Here is a 24,178-nt window from a genome sequence, read left to right as displayed (position 1 = left end):
GGCTTGGAGCAACCTGGGCTAGTGGGAGGCGTCCCTGCCCAGGGCAGGGGGTGGGACTGGATGGGCTTTGAGGTCCCTTCCCACCCAAACTATTCCATGATTCCATGATTCTCGCTGGTATTCCAGCTCCTCTCTTGCAGGTAACACCGTGAACCCCGAGCACAGGAGCTCAGTGAAGTTTATTTTGCCAAAGTGAAAACAACTGTGACAGGACTGTAGAAACAAACCAATTCTTGTTTGGGTTTATATTTTACTATTGCCCATTCCCAGTGTTGTTTCTTTTGCTTATCTGAAGGGAATCAATTCCTGGATGGGTGACCAAAGCCATCCATGCATGTGAGTTAAATGAAAAGCAGCTCCCAGGCTGTGCTGCTCCTCCATCCCCGACGTCTGGGAGCCAATCTGGCTGTCCAGGAGCAGCTCCAGACTCACTGTTCTCACTGCTGACACTCCAGCTGACAGCAACAGGGATTCGTCTGCTCCCAGATCCCCACAAGAAACACCCGGGAATGAACCTTGTGTTTGATCTGGCACAGTCAGCACTGAGAGGGGCACGAGACCTTCATCCAGGGATGGAACTGCACGGCCACGAGTGGCCAAGCCCTGTTTTGGGAAGTTAAACTGTAGATTATCCATACCAGTAATCCCAGTGTGGCTACTTGGGGTTTGCTATAGGTTGAGGAATTGGAGTACTATGGTTTCCATGTTGGCATGAAGAAGTTCAGGCATAAATATGATTACTGTGTTTCTGGCAGGCCTGAAAATTCCACTGCACTCTCATAAATAGGGAGAGATGCCCCCAGTTGGTTTTGTGGGTTTGTTTTCCTCTTTTATTTAAACTACAGGAATCTGGTCTCCTCAGTCCTGGAGCCAGCTGGAACAGCAGGACACTGTGCTCCTTCTCCATATAAAGTGCCCAATCTCTCATTTTCTAGTTCATCACAGCAAGATTTTTGATCCTATTAAATATTTTGGTCAGTCTCCTCAAGGAAGGGTCTCAGGTTACTTTAACTGGAAGTTCCATACTTGGGTCCCATGTTACTGAAAGCTCCTTGGAATAGGGATTGCAGCAGACAGATTTATGGCAGGCTGAAATTGCCCTTTAACAGGGATAAAGGAGTCAGATAGAGAATTTCTTTAGAGACTTGTGTGAACAGTGAAATGGGTCCTGATGAAAATTTTGGATATCAATGCCCTTGTTTTAAGTAAACTAGTACTGATCAATGCAGCTCTTCCCCAGGGTGCAAACTGTAAACAGGGGGAGTAAACAGATTTACAGAGAAGAAAACCTCTTGTCTTTTCTGTAGGTTCTTTTGCAAAACACTCACTCTCAAGCTCTTCTGTCCTGCAGGCTCTGGGTTTCCCACTGTTGCTGGGTTTGCCTACATGAAAATGTAGAAGAACATTTAATAAAATCCACAAACCATTTATCTCATGTCTGTTTGCGTCTTGTCACTTTGAACTGGCTCTTTGCAGCCATTAAAACGCTGAAAAATGTGGAGTTTGTTTCATCCAGAACTGGGGTTTCCCCTTTGGTGACATCCTGCCCATCAGTTTGGTTTTCCTCATGTTTAATCTAAAATGGGTTCATTGATGAGTCTTGGCTTTTGTGGGGGCCATGTGACTTTGGGAAAGCTTCGGCAGAGTCTGTTTGCCACAAACCTCCAAAACTGGGCAGCTGGGACTGGCTGGAATAACTGGAGTTGTTTCTCTGGCTGTTGGGTGCAGGTGCCTGTGTTTCTCACAGTGGCTGAACTCGCCCCTCAGCCTTGGCAGCTGGATCTCAGCTCTCTGCTCATTGTTAGAAATCCACGTGGATCCAAAGGGCTTTCTCAGTGGAGCCTCAGCCCCAGGACTGGACGCACTGTGGAGCTACCTGGGGGTGTTGGATGAAGATCTGGGCTGGGCTGAGGTGGGAAGGGCTGTGTTGGATCCTCCTGTGAGCCCCAGAATGTGGGAGCAGGGTTGATTCCAGGCTGGCTGGGGCTGAGGGAAGCAGCTGCTCGAGATCTGTCAGCGTTGTGTGTGCTGCCATTGCCATGGAAACAGGAACTGGCTCCGCACAAACCACACAGGGATGTCAGAATTGCATTTTCAAAACAAGCCCGAGCTGGTTTGTCATTTCTGGTCCTCAGAGCCCGAGTGGTGCCGCACAGCCCGGGGCAGGGGTGGGCCTGTGAATCCACAGGGACTCATGTTTTCAATTCATGTTTGGAAAAGTGAGCTGGTATTTGATTAGCAAAGTGCATTTATTGTATTCAGTGCATCACATGCTCTTCCAGACACCTGAGGCCATCCTAGAGTTCTCCTCCCTTTGCCCACCTTCCTCCAAAGAAGAGGAAGGGATCCTGGATGATCCAGGTGTCAGCCAGTTGGCAAAGTGTCCTGTTCTTAAAAAGGCTCATGAAACACACAACTGAAAATTTGTGAGTTTGTATCATGAGCCACTTTATATTTTTTACTCATGAAAATGAAGGGAGATCCATTTTGGGGCTCCTTTGTTTGCCCTGGGGGACACTGGCTTTGGGAACAGTGCCTGGGAGCCAGAGCAGCTCCCCAGGTCAGCATTGCTACAGCAGGAAACAGGATTACACTGGTGGGACTTGGTGCCTCCCAGGGTATTGTACAAAGAACAAATCACACATGAAGTTCAGAGAATCCTGGAATGACTTGTGTTGGAAGGGACTTGAAAGCTTATCCAGTGCCACCCCCTGCCATGGGCAGGGACACCTTCCACCAGCCCAGGTTGCTCCAAGCCCCGTCCAGCCTGGCCTTGGACACTTCCAGGGATCCAGGGGCAGCCACAGCTTCTCTGGGCAACCTGTGCCAGGGCCTCCCCACCCTCACAGGGAAGGATTCTGAGCTGTTTTCATGGATCTGTCAGAGCAGCTGGGCAGTGTCACACCCACTTGGGATGTGCCTTAGCCGTGGTACTGAGCGAGGACAGCAGGGCAGGGAAAAGCAGCTAAAGCTGTGAGTGCAGAATGGTTTCATCTCTACATTTAAGTAGCTCTTTAATTTATTGGTCTTCCCAAGCTGTGCCACGTGATGCTGCACTACAGAGAACACTGGCTGGTACTGAACCAGAACACAGCACTGAGCTGGACCTTCACTTTTTGAATGCAGCAGCTTTTTTTGCCATTGACACCTGAAGCAGTAATAAATTGTCTTAAAACCCCGCCAATAATTGTATGAGCATTGAACTTTATTTAAGAGGTTCACTGAGCTGGCAATGAGCAAACCTGACCCGTTACTTCAGCCCAGCACCTGAGCACAGGGATGAGTTCAGTCACCCTCATCAGGGCCTACAGCCTGTGTCCCCAGGAGCCCTTCGAGGAGCAGGCAGGACAATCCCCTTTATTCCCACACTGCAGAGCCATGGAATCATCTCCATAAATTCCGACGGTACTTAAGCACAGAATACAGAGAAGGGTCTGACTTACAGATCCGATGGAGAAAACCAGACCTTGGGACATGGCAGGTGTTCAGAGCTGTGTAGCAAGGATCAAACTGGAAATGGGCTGCAGTGGCTGGACCTGGGCTGGACAACCTGGGACAGCACACCAGCAGCAAACCCAGGAAGGGCTGGTCCTTCTGTCGAGGGCAGACAGACGTGTCTCACTCACACCCTTGCTGTCTTTAACACAAAGATTTCCTACAAGCTGTGAATTATTTATAATTATTTATACCAATTTATATCAATTTATATCTTTTAAATCAAGCTATTAGTTGCACAACTTTTTGGGGATGAACCAAATTACTGAAGTCCTACTATAGATTTGCAGCTCTAGCTATGAGATGTGGTCACTGTACAGGAGCTCAATGGTGCCGAGGGCTGCCCCAGGCTGGGTCACAGTGAGGAGGGAGCAGCTATTGAACCGTTCAGTTCTCATTCCCAGCTCGTGGCTCACCTGCTGGACAAACCCAGCACTCGGGAGAAGCAGTTCTGCCCACACAGGTGGGACTGTAGAAAAGGAGTCCTTGGCTGTACATGGCTTCCACAGCAGCTTTGTTACATCAGGTACAAACTGTACAAGTCCTCCAGGTTCCAAAGTGTTGTAAATGGCAGAAACAGTTCAGCCTGTGTTTATAGACTGGGCTTAAGTGTGAAGATTATTTCAGATAAGGACCAGGCTGAGTAACCGGCTCCATGTGACAATGCTGGTTTAATACAACCTGCAGCAGTACAAGTATGTACATATGTACAGTGGCTCCTCTTCACCTGCTGGCTGAGCACACTCGGCACTTTATTCTCAGCTTCCTTGGAAGTAGGAAACACTGGAGTAGAACTGGTTCAGTTTTGCAGCACCCCAAGTCCTTGGGTTGGGCTCTCTGTGCCCCGGGCCTACAGGACCCCGTCGCTGAAGCGGGACTTGTAGTCGCCCAGGTCGTTCTGCAGGTCTCGCTCCTCATCATCTGCAATAAAATCACAGTTCAGTTCCAGCTCAGAGCTGATGTGAACAGTGACCGAGCACCCCGGTGCAGTTCCCCAGGACATGGGCCATGGGCCCAGCAGGGACCAGCCTGGAGGAGCAGCACGTGGTGCCAGAGCTTAGGGTGGCAGCTCTGGCTGCAGTGCCACCAGCTCTGGCTGCAGTGCCACCCACCAGCTCTGGCTGCAGTGCCACCCACCAGCTCTGGCTGCAGTGCCACTCACCAGCTCTGGCTGCAGTGCCACTCACCAGCTCTGGCTGCAGTGCCACTCACCAGCTCTGGCTGCAGTGCCACTCGCCCCACAGGCTGGCTGCCCCCAGGGCCTGCACCACTTACACTGCTGGCTTTGAGACTCCTACTATCAACACGGCAAACTCTCCCACTGAAACCCAACTCCTGTGGAAAGTCCCATTCCCAGGTTTCACCCATTCCAGAGTTCACTCAGGCTTCACAGAACCTCTGGGACTAGCACCCCTTCCAGACCAAGGGAATAGTTTTCCCACCTACTTCCCAGCTGGCACCTTCCACACAGACGTGGCATGGCACATTTTTCCCTGATGGGATGTTTCCTGATGCTGGAATAGACTTTGCTGTCAGTGTTTTTCCAAACTGCTGTCTTGTATCTCAGACTCATGGGTAAAATTTGGAGAGGCTTTGGAAAACCTTTCCCAGCCTTTTATCCACAGAAATCCCTGTTCTCCCTCGGCACACTGGGCCAGGGAACACAGGCAGGGGCTCGGCGGGCAGGGGCTCTCTCAGCCCCCAGCTGCCTTTGGTTCCTCTTCCCAAGGGAGTCCCAGCTCTGTCCTGATGGGCAGACGTGGATGTTTCACCTTCCCTTCCAGCCCCAGACACTGTCTGTCTGTCTCCACACCTCTCCTCTGTCCTGGTTCCTGACTTTGCTGCTTGGAGTTTGGCCTTTGAGCCTCCTGAGAAATGGTAAAATAACCCCCCCAGAGTTGTGCCCCCTCAATGTAACCACTGACTGCAGCACATGCAGAAAATCCACAGAGAAAATGCACATTCAGTATTATTTTATGTGATATTTTAAAATATTCCACATTCTACCTGCCACAATCCAGCTGTCCCATGTGGCTCCCTGGCCTCTTTCCCTCAAAGAGTGAAAACCCCACAAAACTTCCATTTGTTCCAATAAATGAGCTTCTCCTGCACCTCAAAGCTGTTCCCTCATATTCAGGAGATGGTTGTTCACAGGAATGGAAAGCACAGTGTGAGCTCACCCATCTCTCACCAGCTGCCTGGAGCTCTCCACACACCCACAACCCATCGCCCCTGGGCCAGGCAGGGACCCGCTGGGCACCTGCTCCAGCAGCAAAGGGCTGGAGTTTACCTGCATGGCACATGAGAAACTGCCACACAGCACCTGGACATCCTGGAGTTCCTCCCCCTCCACCACCCGGGCACCACAAACACCCTTCCTGCAGCAGAAGCCGCCGCCTTCAAACACGCCCTGGCCTTCAGAGGGCAGGGACACCAGGCTGGGGCTGCCCCTCCCCAGCACATCTCCCACAGGGGAGGATTTTCCCTGCATAATTTCAATCTAAGCCCACACATTCCTAGTGGCAACAGAAACCATGTGGAATCCAGTGGCTTTGTGGCACGTGCTGCAGGCTTTTTTCAGCCTGGTGCAATCCTGAGTGATGTTTTCCTGACAGTTTTTAGACAGAAATTCTTATTTTTTCCCATCCCTAAACAACTGTAACTACCCTCCCTCCAATGCCACCAGTTCTCCCCTCTCCTGCCCTGCAGAGAAATCAGTGTAATGCCTGAAGCAGACACTTTTCCTGGAATGCTGCCCCTGGAAGCACCAACTGGCTGCATTCAAATCACAGCTCAAGCCAACTCAACAAGTTATTAGGGAACAACAGAACAAAGGGCTTGGGAACTGCAGTTGGAGGTAGTAACACACTCTGCTCACACCATCCCTCAGTAAAAGGCTCCCAGAAGTCACCCTTTAACCTTCACTGACTCTCATTAACCCAGTCTGTCTATACAGAGACACAGAGGGGTTCACCAGGAAAAGGATTTTCCCCAAGTCCAAATTCCAAGCCACAAGAGCAGGGACCCCACACAGATGGGAGATGGTTTTATGGGCTCACTGTCAGTCAGAGCACTGCTTTTTCAAACACCCCTCACACTGCAAGCAACACAAGCACAATCTGGTTTTTAACAACCTGGCACCACTTGTCACTGCCTCGCACCCACCCTTTCCTAAGTGGCACATGGGAATGCTGTCCATGCCACTGGGAACTCTCACAGCACACCTGGCACTGACTCCTGAAGCCACACTCCCTGGGAAGGCTCCCCAGCCAGGTACTGGTGCTGATGGAGCAGCAGGAGCTCCGAGGGACAGGGACAGGGCACTGCATCCCCACAAGGGCAGCCACCTCCAGCCACCTGCCAGGAGGGGGGAACCATGAGGGGGTCGGGCTCTGATTCCAGGGAACAAGGAACAAATGGGGAAACGGCCTCAAGTGGTGCCAGGGGAGGTTCAGGTTGGATACTGGGAACAATTCCTTCATGGAAAGGGCTGTCCAGCCCTGGCACAGCTGCCCAGGGCAGGTGTGGAGTCTCCATCCCTGGAGGGATTTAACAGATGTGTGGATGTGACACTTGGGAACACGGGTTAGTGGTGGCCTTGGCAGTGCTGGGGGAGCTTGGACTCAATGGCCTTAGAGGGCTTTTCCAACCTCAGTGACTCCGTGGTTCCACGACCTCCCCCCACCCTCCCGGTGGGCAGCACAGCCGGGCTGTGGGCAGGCACAAGTGCCAGGCTGAGCGAGGCAGAGGGCACAGCCCAGCACAGCCTCTGCAGCAGTTCCATGGCCTTGGTCAGAACTTCCAGAGCTGCATCCTGAAGCCCAGGAAAGGAAGCACTGCAGTGAGGAGCTGGCCATGGCCCACTGCTGACTGAGGGCAACGGGACTAAAGCAGGAACCCCCCGGGCACTGGAGGGGTGTGCAGGGCACAGGGACACACGGGACACCCCCACTCCCGGCTCAGGACACACCAGAACCGTGAGGAACACGGCTCCCACTGCCCCAGCACCGACAGGAACACCGGGAATCACAGAACCACGGCGTGGTTTGGGTGGGAAGGGACCTTAAGGCCCACCTCATTCCACCCTCTGCTATGGGCAGGGACACCTTCCACTAGACCAGGTTGCTCCAAGCCCATCCAACCTAAATCCTGCTGTGCCTTCCTGCAGCTGCCAGCTGGGATGAGCAGATGACAGCCCAAGGATCCCCCTCTGGAGGGACAGGGGTGAGCACACAAACCCACTGTGAATTCTGAGCACAAGGGTCACAGAAAAGGCCTCAGCTGGAGCAGAGGGTTGCAGTTCATCAATCAGTTAATTAATCGCCCAGAGTTCTGATCCATCCTTTTCTTTCCCTTGTTCATGAGTTTCACACTCCCAGCCCAGCCCAGCCCAGCCTGCTGACACTGCACTTAGTGCATGCCCACACAATCAGCTGCTTTTTAACAGCTTTGCCCATTAATTATGCTTAGATACCAATTAAATACGTGTCTGAAAAACCTCCAGCTAAAAACTTACACTATGAGGGTCAAAATCAGGGGGCTGATTTACCATCTCCTGTTTTTCCCCCCTCTTTATTTTACACTTTCATTTAACTGGAAATGCTCTCTATGTACTCAAACATTCTCCCCCTACAGACATGCAGGCCTGTCCCAGATGTCCCCACAGCTGGATGGAGAATGGCAGACAAGGCAGGCACACGGCAGACAGCGGCAGGCACAGGCAGGGACAGCAAGCGAGGGAGGGGATGCAGGAGCCACATGCAGGAGGGGTGGCCATGCACACACAGGGGCATTAGGCAGCACTGGCTCAGGAGCTCGGAGGCTGGTTAGCAAGAACACCACAAGCCTGTTGAATCTGTGTATAATGCACAGGAGTGACACCTGGAATCGCTGCCTGAGGCCCCACTGCACAACAGCTCCAGGCAGGTGTGACCAGAGCAGCACCCAAAACACCACATTCCTCTGTTGGACAATTTGGGAATGTCAGTGCCCACGGCCCACCCAGCCAGGGGCCAGAGCTGGGGGTTTGGGTAAAACCATGGCTGGAATTTAGTGCCTTGCTTTTCCTAGCAGGAAGTACACCCAACTGCAGTGAGGTGTCAACACCCTCTCCCTGAAGACTGGTGCTCTGTCTGAGCAATTTGTGATCAGCTAAACCAGCGAGGCTTTACACAAATTCAACAAGTAACTCAGCGTGGATTTATCACAATGGGATGGAGATAAGGCCCAAGCTCACCTTGGACGTCTTCTTCTCCACCATCACCATCCTCTTCCTCATTGTAAGCCAGCTCAGCCTGTTTGTCTGCCTCATACTCACCCACGTTCCCATCATCCCCATTATAATCTGCCAGTTTAGAACCCTGCTGCGGGTCCACAGGGGATTCATTCTCATCAAAGAACCGGCCTGTGGAGTAGGAAAGGAGTGAGTCAGCAGCAGAGAGGAAAGAAACAGGGAGATTCTACACGAGAGCAGGTCACGGGTGGAGGCAGTTGGGGTCTGGGGTAGTTCCAGCTGGAGAGAGAGGAGGGAGAAGGGAGAGGGCTTGGACAGGGGGAGAACAAGGCTTATGGAGCACCCCCGTGTGGAAAGGACACGCTCTGTCACCCAGCACTTGGACCTCCTGGAATCTGACTGTCCCAAGCTCCTCTCCCCGTGGAGAAGGGCTGCAGTGAGCCCCCAGACAACCACCTTGCATTGCCTATGGACACTGACAGGTTTTCTCAAAACTCTGAAGAGCATCGCTCCGTGGAAGGTTTAGTATCCACTTTTCCTGAGGCCTGGCATTTTCCACACGCTGCAGGGATCCACTGCTGATGTGGTGCCTGGCAATGCCTGCAGGGTGTGCCCAGCTGGCACAGGGAACCCAGCAGAGCCCTGCCCTGCAGGCTGACCTCGGCTTGTAACCACCTCATTCATTTGGCTTTACACTCTGCTCTCCTGCTGAGCTTTAACGGGGTTCAAAATGTCCCGAATCCAGTATTTTCACCTCCCAACAAAAAATTAGGAATAGTTCCAGATCCTGAAACAATGCACAAGAAAAACGGGAATTAGCCGGAACTATGGAATGAGCAGACAGTCAGCCAGGCATCCAGGGAGAGACCACTGGTGTGATGTCCAGTTCAGAGCTGGTGTTTAACGGGATGCAGGGAGAGCTGTTCCAGCCCAGCACAGTGCAGGCTGCTTGAAGGGAGCAGCTCTGAGTCTGCAGAGGCCACAGGCCTGGAGGATTGGGTATAAATGAAAAAAATGGCTTAAAGTGTGATACAATCCTCACAGACTGGGCACCAAGGCTGCTGGGGCAGGTGGTGAGAGATCTGCAGTGGGAGTAATTAACAGAGAAGTAAACGGGAGGATGATTTCAACCTCAGGATTAAAAGGGGACAGATATGAAAATGAAATTATTTCCCAAAACAATGAAAACTTTTCTGTGTGGCAGTATATAAAGATCAAGACAGAAGCAGTACTATGGTTCTTCTCTGGATGGGGAGAAAAGCAGCAGAATCACACCCAGTGCAGCTCATATGGACAGAAACAGCAGTTTCAGGTATTTTCACAGAACAAGAAGAAACCATCATCTATTTAGAAATCCCAAGTTCCATACATTATTCATTCCCTGTTCATGTCTAACTGAGTAATCCTGGCTATTACTGCTGGTATTTTTGACACTGCATTATATGCAAAACCCAGACAGGACAGGAGGATTTGCACATGTCAAACCTAAACTGAGTCATGAAACACAAGGGAATGTACCCAACTTCCAGCAAAACCAGCCTGTGGATGTGCCAGAGGTACTGTGACACACAAGCACTGAATGAACTGAAGCTGACAGAAGGAAAAATCAAAATGATGAGGAGATCCCAGGAAATGCAGCAGGTCTACACAGGCTGTGAGCTGAGCTCAGTGAGCCCCTGGTGTGCAGGACCCCCCATAAGCCCAACCCACCCCATCCCACCCCTGCCACAGGCAGGGACATCTTCCACTAGCCCACATTGCTCCAAGCCCCATCTGACCTGGCCTTGGACACTTCCAGGGATCCAGGGGCAGCCACAGCTTCTCTGGGCAACCTGTGCCAGGGCCTCCCCACCCTCACAGGGAACAATTTCTTCCCCAAATCCCATCTAACCCAAATATGAAGGAGCAGAGAGAACAGACTAACCGGTGACAAGTCCTGGCTCCCAGGTACCCCCTCCCAGCCTACAATGGAGACATTTCCTGCACAGCTCCTGCCTACACAACTAGACCCCCCATCATTTAAAACATGGCCAGGGAAAACAGATAATCCATTAAAAACCCAACAACTTCAATAGGAAGGTCTCTCATTCCTGAAGCTTCTTCAGGAAGCTCCCTTGATAAACTAAGCAGCCTTGAAGACCTCAGGGTGCAGAGGTGAAGCCAAGACTGCCCAGGTTCTGTGCCAACCTAATACACCTATCCCTGCTGCATCACAGAGACCCACGAGTCATGTTAGAACAACCACAGTCTTCCCAAAAGATCTGTTTCTTCACAAAAATCTTATTTGGATAAAAAAACCCCAAGAGGAGATGTTTCAGCACTAAGTTTTCCCTCCCAAACACCCCTTCTCCACCCAAGCACTAAACAGTCAGAACTGGGTCTTCAAAAATAGTATCACCCACAACACTCACACCTGTGTGCACCTGCCTGGAGGTTCCTGCCTTGAGCAGATATGGAAGGGAAAGTTCTGGAACCACGTTCTGTCCAACACACATTGCCCCCACAACAAAGATCCCTGGTGTAAGGGCTGAATTCTTACAATATTGTCCAAAACACAGTATTTAAGTCAAGTAATACAGTGAGTAACTCAATATCCTGTGTGTATCAAAGTCCTGCCTTAATCTATTTAATTGTGCAGTCATTTCCAAAAGCATTCCAAATTCCAATAAGGAAATAATTTTTTTAAATAACTGAAAATACATGTGAAAAATAACACCTTAAAGCATATCTTTTACCTAGGAACACATTACAATCTTTCCCAGGCTCCCTCTCCAAAGCCACCCTCTGCAGTGGTCCCTGTTTCCCAGACAGGCACTACCACAGACAGAAAAGGAAGGGATTTGTTTAATTTACTGAAGTGTGTGATACTGGCCAACTTACTTTGCTTAATCTTCTGCAAGTCGCTAACTCGGCTCTTTGGGAGTTTTATCTGGTCTGTCTCAATTTTGTGCTCTTTCTGGGTTTCCACCTTTTCTTCAAACTTCAGGTGCTGGAGGGAATTTGGGGGGATCTGCTTCGCGAGGTCGGCGTTTCCATCACTGTCGCTGGGCAAACCTGCAGTGAGGAGGTGTCAGTGCCTGCAGGTCTTACACGGCTCCAGAGAAGGCAGAGGACGACTGGTCACATCTTAATTCCTAATCAATCCCACCTCATCACCTCCCCAGCTGACTTTCTGCACGTGCTTCAGCTCTCGAGGAAGCTCAGAACAACACATTCATGTATTTCCTTTATCCTCCCGCTGATTCTGCTTTTCAAGTCTACCAAGCATCATTTATTGCTTAGAGGTCTGATCTGAGGACAAGGGTGTGGCAGGGCACAGAAGTTATGCCAAAAACAATAACCAGAATCACAGGACTCCACAGCCAAGGAGCTGAGAAAACCCTGATTTCCCTGAAATTCCCATCAAACTCCTGTCCATAAACTCCAAGTTCAACAAAGCAAGCTTTTCACTTGCTGCATCTTATGTTTTCTCATCAATAAAAGTGAAAATGAAGGACCACCTTTAAAGGAAACAAGCTGTTTAAAAGATTTGGCATTTGGAAACAACAATCTTTAACTGTGTATGCAGCCTTTGAGCTCCCTCATTTTGGAATTCTGCTCACACATCCACTGCAAAAGGAAAGAAATAAAGAAAAACTTCTGTTGTCTTTTTCCAAAACGGGCAGAACAAAAACTTGGAGCTGTTTTGTCATCTTGACAACTTTATATTTAATTTATTAATATTAAAGTTATATTGCTGCAGGAGTTCCAGTTCTCATGTCCTAAACCTCCCTCACATCATTCTCAAGTGAGCTGTTCCCAGGGACAGGAGGACTCTGAGCAAGAGACAGGAACATTGGTTTATCTCTGACTGTGGCCACCAAGAGATCAACAACCAACCCCTGAGGGTGCAGCCCTAATTAGTACCCTAGGGAGGAACACTAATTTCAATTACTCTGTCCACTGGAGGACTCTCCAAGCACTTATCTTTGAAACTTCTAACTCAGATTTGGCTGAAATCGGCCAAAAGGCCCAGGAATTCTGGGTGTGGAGATCATACACCAAGCAGCCCGAGTGCCTCAGCCAGCCAGGTAAGAACACAACTTTGGATCCTGCAGGAATTTATCTTTGGTTTTCCTCTGGTAACCAAAATATTGCCTTGTCACCTGCTAACAGGAATTGTACCTGGTGCCAGGTTTGGAGCATGGGGCTGCTCAGTTGGAAGATTCACAACAGGTGGATGACCTTCACCTTTAGGAGCTGAAATAAGTGTCTTCTTTAAAGCTGAAACAAAACACAGGGACAAAAGCATTAACAGCAAACAAACAAGACACTGTTTACCTGGTCTAACTCTAACAACCCCGTAAAGTCTTTGGTTTCCTTGTTTTCTTGGTTTTAAACCACAGATGAAAATATAAAATACAATAATATTTCAGGAGGGGGATTATCTGAAACATTCAGTTTTGAGCATTCCAACCTCTAAAGCACAGCAGAAATGATCTGATTTTATATCACACTTGAATTTTATTACCACAGAGATTTCAAAGCCCTGCATTCCCTGTGAACCACATGGTGTTCACACACAATATATACGTCACCAAGACCCCAAACATGAAAGAATTAGAGTATTTCTCCTCACCAGTGGGAGTATCTTCAGCTTTTGCTGGGTCATTATCTTCTATTTCAGGCATGCCTGCATCTCCTCCTGCTTTGATTTTCTCTGCAAGACAAGAACAGGATATTCTGCCTTACCAACCTTTCAGTCTGAACAGTGAATTTCCCCCTTGTGGGAGGCTCTAACTTAGTAAAATCACTGCAGCTAATCAAGTTATCTGAGCCAAACAATTCCTTATTCTACTTCAGAGAAATGCATAGTTCTGGAAGATGGCAAAGGATGCAACACAAGTGGGCCATTCTCCATCAGAAATGCCAAAAAAGGAAATACCTTTGTCATTTACAACATGTTCTGAAGGCTCCTCATTCTTCTCTGTGTCTTTACCTTCCCCCTCTGCAACAGCCTCAGGTACTGCCTGGCCATCATTGCTGGGACTGACTTCAGTGTCTTTACTGGACTGAATTTTTTGTGTGGCCTGTTAGAACAAATTCATAAGGAGCCAATATTAAGCACATGCCTGGAAATTACAAAACAAATGCCCCCGAATTCAAGATTACTTTGGGTAAGCAAAACTGCATTTATGACCTCACTGATAGGCAAAGCAAAGAGCAGAGTCCTCTCTGTACAAACCTGGCTCTTGGGGTATGGACACACAGCTGAACAGACAATGCACAGAACAGCACAGCTGCAGGACATTTCTACTGCCAGATCAGCTGCTAAGGACAACACAAACAGCCTAAGGCATGGTTGGCCTCAAGCCTCAGGTCAGATCCCTGAAGGAATTCTAGACTGTAAGAAAAGATCTGTTGGAAATCTGCTCTCAGTCTGCCTTCTTATTTGAGATGTTTATAGACAGACAAAGGAAGAAAACAACATTTTAAGCAAAGTGGGTTATTTCATTAGTTTGCAGGAAAGAGGCCCAAATTCTACTGGCAGCTTCATGTAATCCCAGCCTTGACACCATTCCAACCCTGTTATTTCCATCACATTAGCACCTCGAGGCCTCAGCAGAGCTCAGGTTCCCTCTGCAATAACCTGGGCAAGGCTGTGGGAACACAGATCCCACCCTGGAGAGCTGAGCAGCAACATCCACGTTCCAGGAAGAACTGAAACCCTCAGCAACGCTGGATGGAGGAAGGCTGGAGCAAAGCAAAGAATCTGTTCTCATCTTCCAGCTCAGTCCACTGGCTGAGCAAACAGGCAGATTTCCTTCATTAACACCCATTTAGGGCTGCTCAGGGGGATGTTTAACACAGCATTAGGAGAGAACTGTCCCAGGCCTCCACATTCCTGAGGCAAACAGCAGACTTTGGGCTCTTCTCACTCAACACAAAATTCCCTGGCATTACCTTTTGTTCCCGTGCAACCTGGTCCATTAATTTCTTGATGTTCTCTTCATGCTGCAGCCTCATTTCCTTGATCTGCTGCCCACACTGCAGGCTTGAGGAGAAACACACCGTTAGATATATTTCATTTGTTGTATCTGCTCTCCCACAAATCAAATAAGGGGGAAAATATGAAGTGGCACAAAAAGCCAAACCTGAGATATAACTAGAATAGTCTGTCCAAAAAGCCTGGTCCTGGCATGTGTATGGAGTGGGAATGGACTGAATACAGAAAGAAAGCAGAACTGGAAAAAAATAGGGACAGAGCAGAAAAAAAACAGTAAAACAAACAGAATGGCCTTGAATATATTTCCTCCAAAAGCTGGAATGCAACCAAAAAGTCAAGCTCCACAGTTAATCTGTCAGCAAATATTAATTCTACCGGGAAAGCAACGTGTCTTTCATGGCTGTCAACAGAGAAGGTACACAACTACCACTATCAGTTACTGCTCCCAACTCAAATAACACAATCTGAATACACAGCCACGTGTCCCAACTTCCCTAACAAGCCACAGACATCAGCCTGAGCAGCAGAATTCCCATCTCCCACAAACCCTCAACAGCACAGAAAGAGCATTTTGTGTTTGTGAAAGCTTCCAACACTTCCTCAAGTGTTAAACCTCCCTCACTCCTCAAAGCTGCAGGAGTATATTCTTCCTGTTTCTCCATCACCAATTTAAAAGACTGAGGTCAACTTAAAATTTTAAGTTTAAAATTTTAAGCAAGGCTGCTTTCAGCTTCAGTTAAAACAAATGAAATTATACTGTTAGAAAGGCAGCAATTAACAACACTAGTGACACAGCTTAACGGACACAGTGTCCATTAAACTCTGCCACGTGTTTGTTAATTAAATCTCCATGTCATAAAAAATGCATTGACTTAAAAATGATGAATAATTCCAGAGTAAGTCAAGATTCCCCTTAACTCCTATCTCACTTTGAGGGACGAGTAGGACACCACCAAGAAACAGAACTTGAAAGTCAAACAGCTACCATTGTGCATTGCCAAGTGAGCACACTCAAGCTGGAGGATTAGCAGACACAGGATTAATTAGCACTTTTTAGTAAATACAGACCCCCATCACATGCACAAACTTGCAGTTGCCAGCACTCCTGAGGACACACCTGTCATATTCCAGCCTCCTCGTAAGGTAGGTGTTGTTCTTCTTGTACTCGTGCAGCTGATCCTCCTGGCGGATGAACTCCTGCCGTAACTCCGCCAGTTGTTCTAGGCCAGAAGGGAAACACCAACGTGAACTGAGAAATACAGGAAAAACGCCCTGGGGCAGACACAACCTTCAGTATTGCTAAATAAGTAAAAAACTGCTTCAGTTTTATGTTAGTTCATCTAGATATAAAGATTCTTACACTAATTTGAAGAAGATGCCACTTCAGTCATGCAAAGACAAGTGCCAGATGGCAGCACGAATTAGAGAGGTTCTTCTGATGCCATGGCAAACCCCCTAAATTTTTATTTACCTTAGCATTGTGTAAGGCTTCTGAATGCAATTTCACCATCTGTCAGGAAATGCAATTTCCTGAAAGATTCTGTGACTCTGAGTAACACAAAAGCACTACCAGGTTACTTCAGGCACGATGCTCAAACATTGTCTGTAGTGACTGTACGAAAGGAGGCACCTTCCCGCTATCCGTAAAATCAACACGTATTTCCTGTCTCCACAACTGCTCTGGAGGTTCTCCCTGCTCCTCAGGCTACAAGTAATTAAGCTTTCTGCTGTTTTAAGTTGCAGCTGCACAGATACAGGCGGAAACCACGTGTGTTGTTGTGTGCAGGCATGTTCACGTCTGGGCACTCGCTGCTCCAGCTCCCTCTGCAATACTCCAGACACAGTAAGATCACAGGCATTATAATCATGTCTGTACAGAACAGCCTTAAGAGATGTTTTCTGGAGCTTTTCTAACCCACCATAACCATCACAGTGTTTCTGATCAAACTATACTAAACTGTTATTTGGCCATGAAAACGATTCTACAGCCTTGGAGGTCAGCAGTGCCAGAGCACACGTTCCTTCTGCAGACAGCCACGTCCACAAGAGCCAACCCTGCACTTACCCACACCAGGTAACCAACAAATACAATGGGATTGCACATTATGGGATGTTCCAGCACAACCTGATCCTTCCTTTAAACTGCATTCTGCAGCACCTGGGCAGTTAAAGTGCACAGCTCCAGCCTGCCAAGTGAGTTTGGCCACGAATCCCTCACCCTTTAGCCGATGTATGTCCGCCATCTGATACGAGATGTTGTTCTGCAGCTTCACCTGGAAGGAAGAAAAGGCTGGATAAGTACAGCTAATGGGGGTTGGTGAGGGTTTGGGCTGCAAACACTCAGGTGTGTCTGTTTGCTTTGTAAAGTCAGTTATGGAGAGGATTATGGGAATGAAAAAGTTCTGGGAAATCCAAGTCCTGTGTATTTAGTGACATCACCAAACTAACACTGTGTTCAGGCTTTGCTAACAAGGGCTTAAATTTAATTCCAGAACACATTTCTATCAAAAAAGTAGATTGTCAGGACTAAAATAAACACGCTGCATCCTGATACTGCAGGAGGGACAGTGAATGGCCAATGTCAAAGCACAGGTGGGTAAAACTAAACCCGCAGCATCAACAGCAAAACCAACTGTTACCTAAGGTATATCATATAATAGAATTGTTATATTTAAATAAATCTCTTATGTGTTGCTACTTAATATTCCTAACACAAATTTTATTTTAAGAGGGAATCTGACACCAGTAAAATTCCACAACAGCTTTTAATTTGGTATTTTCAGTAAGGAAAAGAATACCAGTTACAGTAAGTAAGAAATGCATGTACACAAAGTCTTGAAGTAAAGATGCTTTTTCCTGTTGTTACATGAAGACAAAACCCAGCAGGAATGAAGAGGGAGATGCATGAACTGACTACGCTGAGAAAGGGTGGAAAATCCCCACCTGCCGTGAAGCACCCCAGAGGTTATTCCTCTTGCAGTTCCATGATGATAGAAAGGGTAACTCTAGGAAGGTGCTGAGTGGGGCTGTCACTCGTAGGGGACAAGGTCAGCATCACCTCTGGGGACAGCAGTGCCAGCACAGCCACTGGGCTGGCACACCCACACACAGGGGCTGTTTCAGTTCCCCCCAGCCCTGCAGTGTCTGAGTCAGTCATCTCCACTTCCTGCCAAAACAAACCCCAAACACACCTGCCCTGGAGGGCTTCCTGCCCCCACCTCCGCCTTCCCTTTGTCAAATCATTCATTCATTTCAAGCTCTTTCCCGTTGTGTTTTGTTGTCACCAGAGGCCCCCGCACTGGGCTGATCCCTTTGTCCCCTGTGGTGTGATCAGGCACTCCTGCCCTGGGACTGCAGCCCTGCAGGAACCGCTGCGGTGGCGCTTTGTGCAGCTCCTAGTGTACACGGAACACCATCCGGCAGCTCCCGGCACACAGCACAGCTTCCTTGGGATGCAGCACAGCTTCCTCGGGATGCACAGTGCTCCAACCAGAGCCTCTGGGCCAGCCTGCAGGATCCTGGCTCATCCCTGGCAGCAGGACACACGGCGGGGGGGGGCTGCAGGCCCTGTCCCATGCCTGGAACAAAAGCCAAGAGTTCTGGAGTGTGGAGGGGCACAACCACAGCTCCCACCTATGAGGGGACACAGAGCTGCTTCACAAGGCTTTTCCCAAAAAATGAAAGCAAGTGGAATTGAAAACTTAGGGATAGAGCAGAAAGAACAGTAAAATAAACAGAATGGCCTCGAACATATTTCCTTCAAATCCCAGAACGTAACTGAAAAGTCCAGCTCCACAGTTAATCTGTCAGCATTTATTAATTCCACTAGGAATGTGATCTTTGGGTAACCTGAGCCCCCTGATCACACTGCTCTGGAACAGGGAGAAAATACCCCGCCCCAAAGGACCCTCAAGGAGCCTCCTGGCATGTCAGAGCCATGTTTGCCACATGCTCTGCCCACCGAGGCATTCAAGGCCCTCTACTTACAGGATGCCCAAAGCAACACCCCATCCAGGGACAGCCTGGCTTGGACTTGCAGAGCTTCACTTCAAAAGCACAGGTAGCCCTGTGGTGGGGATTTCACAGGGAAAGAGGAGACACAAGTCATCACCAAGCCTTTCCATGCCCCAGGTGCCCACCATGCCAGCTCCCCCTCCCACAGACACAGGACAGGGGGAAGGTGCACAGTGATTTGTTGAGCACTAATAAAAAGTATGTTTCCCTATTTTGCAAAACCACTGACAATAATCACCACAATTTTCTGTTTTCCACTCTAATGCAGCTGTTTCTCAGAACCCAGTAAATCTACAAATGAAGGAGACCCTGGGAAGTAGTGAGGTCTGTTTTCAAACCCTCACGTCTCAGAATTCCTTGCATGCGACCCTTCCCACTGGCTCCTGCTCATCCCATAACCGCACAGCCTGGCCTGTGATCACACAATCTTTCATTTTGGTGATTCTGAGTTTCAGAGAGAAGTGACAGAATTTATATCCAGTTCAGCTGACAGCAAATGTCCCTCATCTGAAGGATAGAAAGGGAAGAAGCTTTTTTATGATTCATGGGATCTGTTCCACCTACACATGCAAATCCCACAAGCCATGGCGCAAGTCCAGTTCTTCCTGAGCCACATCCTCCTTCAGTCTAGACCTGTTTGTAGTGCTCAGGGCTCTTAGGGGCTCCTCAGGGCCTGTCCAAGCACTTGGGACAGAGAAAATAAACCCTCTGCAGCCCAATGAGCCCTGCACAGCAAAACCCACCAGAAATCCTGTGCATGGAGACATGGCAACCCTCCAGCACTGTCTGAGTTGTAAGTCTTGTCATACAACAACTCCACTTCGCTGCTGTGAAGCTGCAGCTTTGCGGTCCGGGGAGTTATCAGGGAATTTTGGCAACAAACAACAGACCCAGCTGCTCCCAGGGGTGTCTGACCCAAGCACTGCTGGGCAGCAGGGAAGGGCCAGGCTGTGTTCCTCCCCTGGCCTGGTCCCTGCAGCCAGGACCCTGCCACCTGCAATCTCTCCACACCAACTCCTGCCAGCCACGCCTTTTACTGACCCTCTTGCAAACGGATGTGGGAAGCTATGGAAAAAAACCACACCCTAATGGTATGCTACAAAAAACCATGGAATACTCAGGAAGCTGATGCTACCTGTGCATGCAGCACCTCCCCGAACTCCACGCAGGCACTACCCTTGTTTGCCTCTCACAGGGAGCTCCAAGAGAGAACTGGTTTGTTCCAAGGCACAAGAGATCACCAAGGAGCTCATCACAGGGTGACAGAGCAGAATTCCCAGGAACTCAAGTTTTTTCTCTTTCTTTTTAAACACAAGACACCAAGGTCATGGTCCCACATTTGCTCCTAAGAGCAAACATATCCCAGCTCATTCCACACCCCGGGGAGAGAGGGGAGAGCCAAATTTTGGGCTTGACTCCAGAGATCCTTGAGCCAGGGGACTCCAGAGACCCCTGAGCCAAGGGAAAGCTGCTGCAGAAACTGGAGTTGCCTCAGCACTGGGAAAGGCACTTGATTTATGTGACCACAAGACAAAGAACCTCAGCTAAGGACAAAGGAGCACAAAGCAGAACTGACACTGAGAACCACCAGAGCAACACCTTTCAAACCCATTTTCCATGAAATAAGCCTGGATTTGTTGTGATCACTTGATACCCTGGGAATTACCAGTGCTGGGGTTTTATTTGAGCTCCTGCATTTCATAAATGGACTATGATCACTGGTAAAAAGCAGTTTAGTCAAATAGACTTGCCAAGTTCTGTTTCGAGACAAAAAAAAATTATTCAAGTCTTTTTTGGTTGGACACTTTATATCTGCTCCCATTTTTGGTGACAGATCTTTATTCATTAAAACAAAGCTTTATTCTCTCAGAGAAGTACAGTCACTTAAACACAGTCACTTAAAAGGTGGTTTTTTTAGAGAAAGGTTAGAATTGTTGCCCCTGAGAAAAGACAATGGCTCACATGGGAGGAAAAAGGCCAGTGACTGCTTTTTGATAACATCCTGCTATTCTGGCCTCTTAGGGTACAACAAACATTTTAAACACAAGAGAGGGGATGGTCAAAGTCCATGAGCTCACAGGGCCTTAACTGGCAGCCTCTGGAACAAAGAAGGAAGACACAGGGTACATGCTGCAGGCGATGAACAGTGAATTTAACCTGTGGGGTCCCCCTGGCACGTTCCTCCTGCTGCCCTCCCTGTGCAATGTCCCACTCCCAGAGCACCCAAACCCCAGGCAGATTTATGGGGAACACCCAGTGCTCAGCAGGCAGGTGCAGCCCAACAGACCCTGTTTGTCTCCTGTGCATCCAGGGGCCCTGGCTCCCAGGAGACCATCCTACACCCCCAACAGCACCTGCACCTTCTGTCCCAGTGTCCTACAGTAACACATCACAGACTTCCACAAAAACACCCGTCTTGTACCCCTTGTCACAGAGCCCAGAAACTGGAGCACAGAATCACTGAGACTGGAAAAGCCCTCCCAGCCCAGGGATCCCCCCTGTGCCCCATCCCCACCCTGTCCCCCAGCCCAGAGCACTGAGTGCCACGGCCAGGCCTTCCTGGGACACCTCCAGGGCTGGGCACTCCAAACCTCCCTGGGCAGCCCCTGCCAAGGCCTGACCGCCCTTTCCAGGAAGAAACACTTCCTGAATTCTTCCTGATAGCTTACCTGAACCCCAACAGGGCAGTTCTAGCCTGCAGGTAGTTACACTAACACACCAAACAAGCTGATTGCCCCTCTGCAGACAGAAGGGGAAGTGTCTTGGCTAAAACCCAACTGCTTTAGAATCACTGAATCATTGAGGTTGGAAAACACCTTTAAGATCATGGAGTCCCTTCCATACCTAATTGGGCTTTTTAGTCCAATCTCGGGGGAAAAAAAATAAATTTGCTGAACACACAAAGGGCTTAATTTTAATGGTTCTGTAGGAAACTTTAATACAAACTTAATCATTTGAGGGAGTCTAACTCTGGAATGGGGCATGCAAGTATTCAGCTTTTTCTGACAATTAAATGCATTTTTTATGCGGCTCATCCTCTGTGTGATATACAGGGCCAAAAAACCAAACCCAGCCAGCAACAACCCTGAGAGTGTGGCATTTCCACAAATCCCACTGTGAGAACAGTGTTCAAGGAGCGGAGTGATGACCTGCATGCAAAAACACCCCGCACTCACCCTCAGCAGGAGAACTTGTGTGCTGAGCCCTGGGAAGCTCTGGAGATGGTTATGAAAGAGGAACAGTGAAAGTCGAGGCACTCACTCATCCTCCACAACAAAGAGATCCCCAGGCCACCCCCACTGAAAGGACCAGCTGAGTTTTGTATGAGCTTGGCTGCTCTAAGCCAAGCAAAATGACACGTTATGTCAGCAGCAGGATTTTTTTTTCCCAAGTACACGCTGGCAGCATAAAAATCAGAGTGTGCTGTGCCAGGCATTCCGAGAGGCAAGCTCAGGGTGCCACCGAAGAGCACACGGGTTTCATCTCCCTTGAAACTGCAGCTTTACGGCTCTGTCTGGGTTTTCTTGCCCGATCACAAAAGATCAAATAACCTCAGCAGAGACAGAAAGCTCAAAAAACAACAAGCAAATTTAAAACAGCCTTATGGAAAAGGGCGAGCTCGGGGGGTGTTCATTGTTCGCACACACCCCGGACGTTTCCAGCCGGCTTTGGGGGTGTTTTCAGAAACCCGAGCGCGCTGCAGTTGTCCCACAGCACCAGCCCAGCGCCTCGGGGCCCTGTTTCACCCTTGAGGAGCAGAGGCTGCGGGGACACCTTGGGCGGGGGAGGACTGACAGAGCCGCCCCAGGGCAGCGGGGACCCCCCCTTACCTTGCCGTCCTCGCAGCGCTTCACCTGGCCGTCCCTGGCCTGCAGCTGGCTGCTCAGGTGGCTGTAGTCCGCCTCCTTCTGCTCCAGCTGCTTCCTGTGCGAGTCCACCTTGCCCAGCAGGTCGGAGTTGCGGCGCTCCAGGCGGCCCCGCGCCACCTCCGTGCGCTGGGCCTGGCTCTGCAGCTCGGCCAGCTCCTCCCGCAGCAGGGCCTGGCGGGACGCCGCGTTCCAGCAGTGGAAGGCGAGCACGGCGATCACGGCCAGCAGCGCCACCAGCACCAGCGAGGGCAGGCGGCCGCCCCGGCGGTTCGCCCCGAACCCCACCATGGGGGAGGCCGAGGGGGCGGCGGCGTCCGGGCACCGGGGGGGCCGCGCGGGGGCCCTGAGGGGACCGGGGGCGAGGGGGAAAGGGGGGACCCCCGGGGGGGCGCTGAAGGCGGCGGGGAAGGGGAGCCGGCGAGGCCGGCGCTGTGCCCGAGGGGCGCGGAGCGGACGGTGCCGGAGCCGGTGCCGGAGCCGGAGGCGGTGACGGTGGCGGTGCCGGAGGCGGTGCCGGCCGGGCCGGGCCGGGAGGGACCGAGCGCAGGCTCCGGGCACGGACCGAGCTGGGCCCGCCCGGCTCAGCCGCCACCGCGGCGCCCCGCCCGCCGCTCTCGCGAGAGGAGCCCGCGCAGCTCTCGCGAGAGCGCGGCCTCGCCGTGCCCTGAGGGCGGGTCGGGCTGTGGGGGCGTCACAGCCTGGAGCGGGCGGGAGGGGACACGGGGACAGAGAGGGACGTTAAAGGACATTAAGGCTCATCCAGTCCAAACCCCTGCCATGGGCAGGGACACCTTCCACCAGCCCAGGTTGCTCCAAGCCCCGTCCAACCTGGCCTTGGACACTTCCAGGGATCCAGGGGCAGCCACAGCTTCTCTGCCCAACCTGTGCCAGGGCCTGCCCACCCTCCCAGGCAGGAATTCCTTCCCAATATCCCATCCAACCCTGCCCTCTGGCAGTCAGAAGCCATTCCTTGTGTCCTGTTCCTTTATCCCTTGTCCCGGGTCCCTCTCCAGCTCTCCTGGAGCCCCTTTAGGCCCTGGAAGAGGCTCTCAGGTCTCCCTGGATCGTTTTCCAGGTGAACATTCCCAGCCCCTCCAGAGCAGAGGGGCTCCAGCCCTGGGAGCATCTCCATGACCTCTCTGAACTCTCTCCAGCAGCACCACATCCATGTGCTGGGACATGGGCAGGAACCGGGTGGGCTGTTCACTCCTCACCTGGAAGGTGTTTCCTGAGGGAACAAAGCATGTCCTGGGAATGAAGTGAGGGGATGAGTCTTTTGTTTTGTAAGAAACACTCAGATACATCGTTTATTGCTGATCATGTTGCCTCACACAGTGTTACTGGTGCTGTGGCACAGGGTCTCACAGGGGAAAAGGGACACAGAGCTGGGCTGAAAGCAGAACCAGCTCCAAGCCTCAGGATGTGCTGCAGCCGCTCCCTCGGTGTGAGGGGAGATAAACCACAGCAAAGTCAGGCCTCCGAGTGGTCACTGACACACACAGACGCCTTGGGATCTGTTGGTTTTATTCCCCGTGATGTTATTTAGTAGCAGTTCTGCACACAGAACTTCTTCACACAGCA

At 50.3% G+C, this 24,178-nt stretch overlaps 1 protein-coding gene across 2 annotated transcripts; it reads right to left on the bottom strand.

Moving 5' to 3' along the window:
* Positions 1–2,225: 2,225 nt before the first annotated feature.
* CASC4 (cancer susceptibility candidate 4) lies at positions 2,226–22,900 on the bottom strand. Of its 2 annotated transcripts, XM_017836201.1 has the most exons (10): positions 22,559–22,900; positions 16,933–16,987; positions 15,832–15,934; positions 14,672–14,762; positions 13,653–13,797; positions 13,347–13,427; positions 12,893–12,991; positions 11,609–11,782; positions 8,732–8,899; positions 2,226–4,416 (listed from the first exon to the last, which is right to left on the bottom strand). In XM_017836201.1, exons 1-10 carry the CDS (start codon positions 22,883–22,885, stop codon positions 4,346–4,348), a joined length of 1,314 nt encoding a protein of 437 aa, XP_017691690.1. In that variant the 5' UTR covers positions 22,886–22,900; the 3' UTR covers positions 2,226–4,345. The 2 variants fall into 2 exon arrangements, with proteins under 2 accessions (XP_017691690.1, XP_017691691.1); XM_017836202.1 differs by lacking the exon at positions 8,732–8,899.
* Between the last annotated feature and the right edge of the window lie 1,278 nt (positions 22,901–24,178).

This window comes from Lepidothrix coronata, unplaced genomic scaffold (assembly GCF_001604755.1).
Source record: "Lepidothrix coronata isolate B3197 unplaced genomic scaffold, Lepidothrix_coronata-1.0 Scaffold272, whole genome shotgun sequence".
Taxonomy (NCBI): domain Eukaryota; kingdom Metazoa; phylum Chordata; class Aves; order Passeriformes; family Pipridae; genus Lepidothrix; species Lepidothrix coronata.
This window is presented reverse-complemented; position numbering and strand designations above follow the sequence as displayed.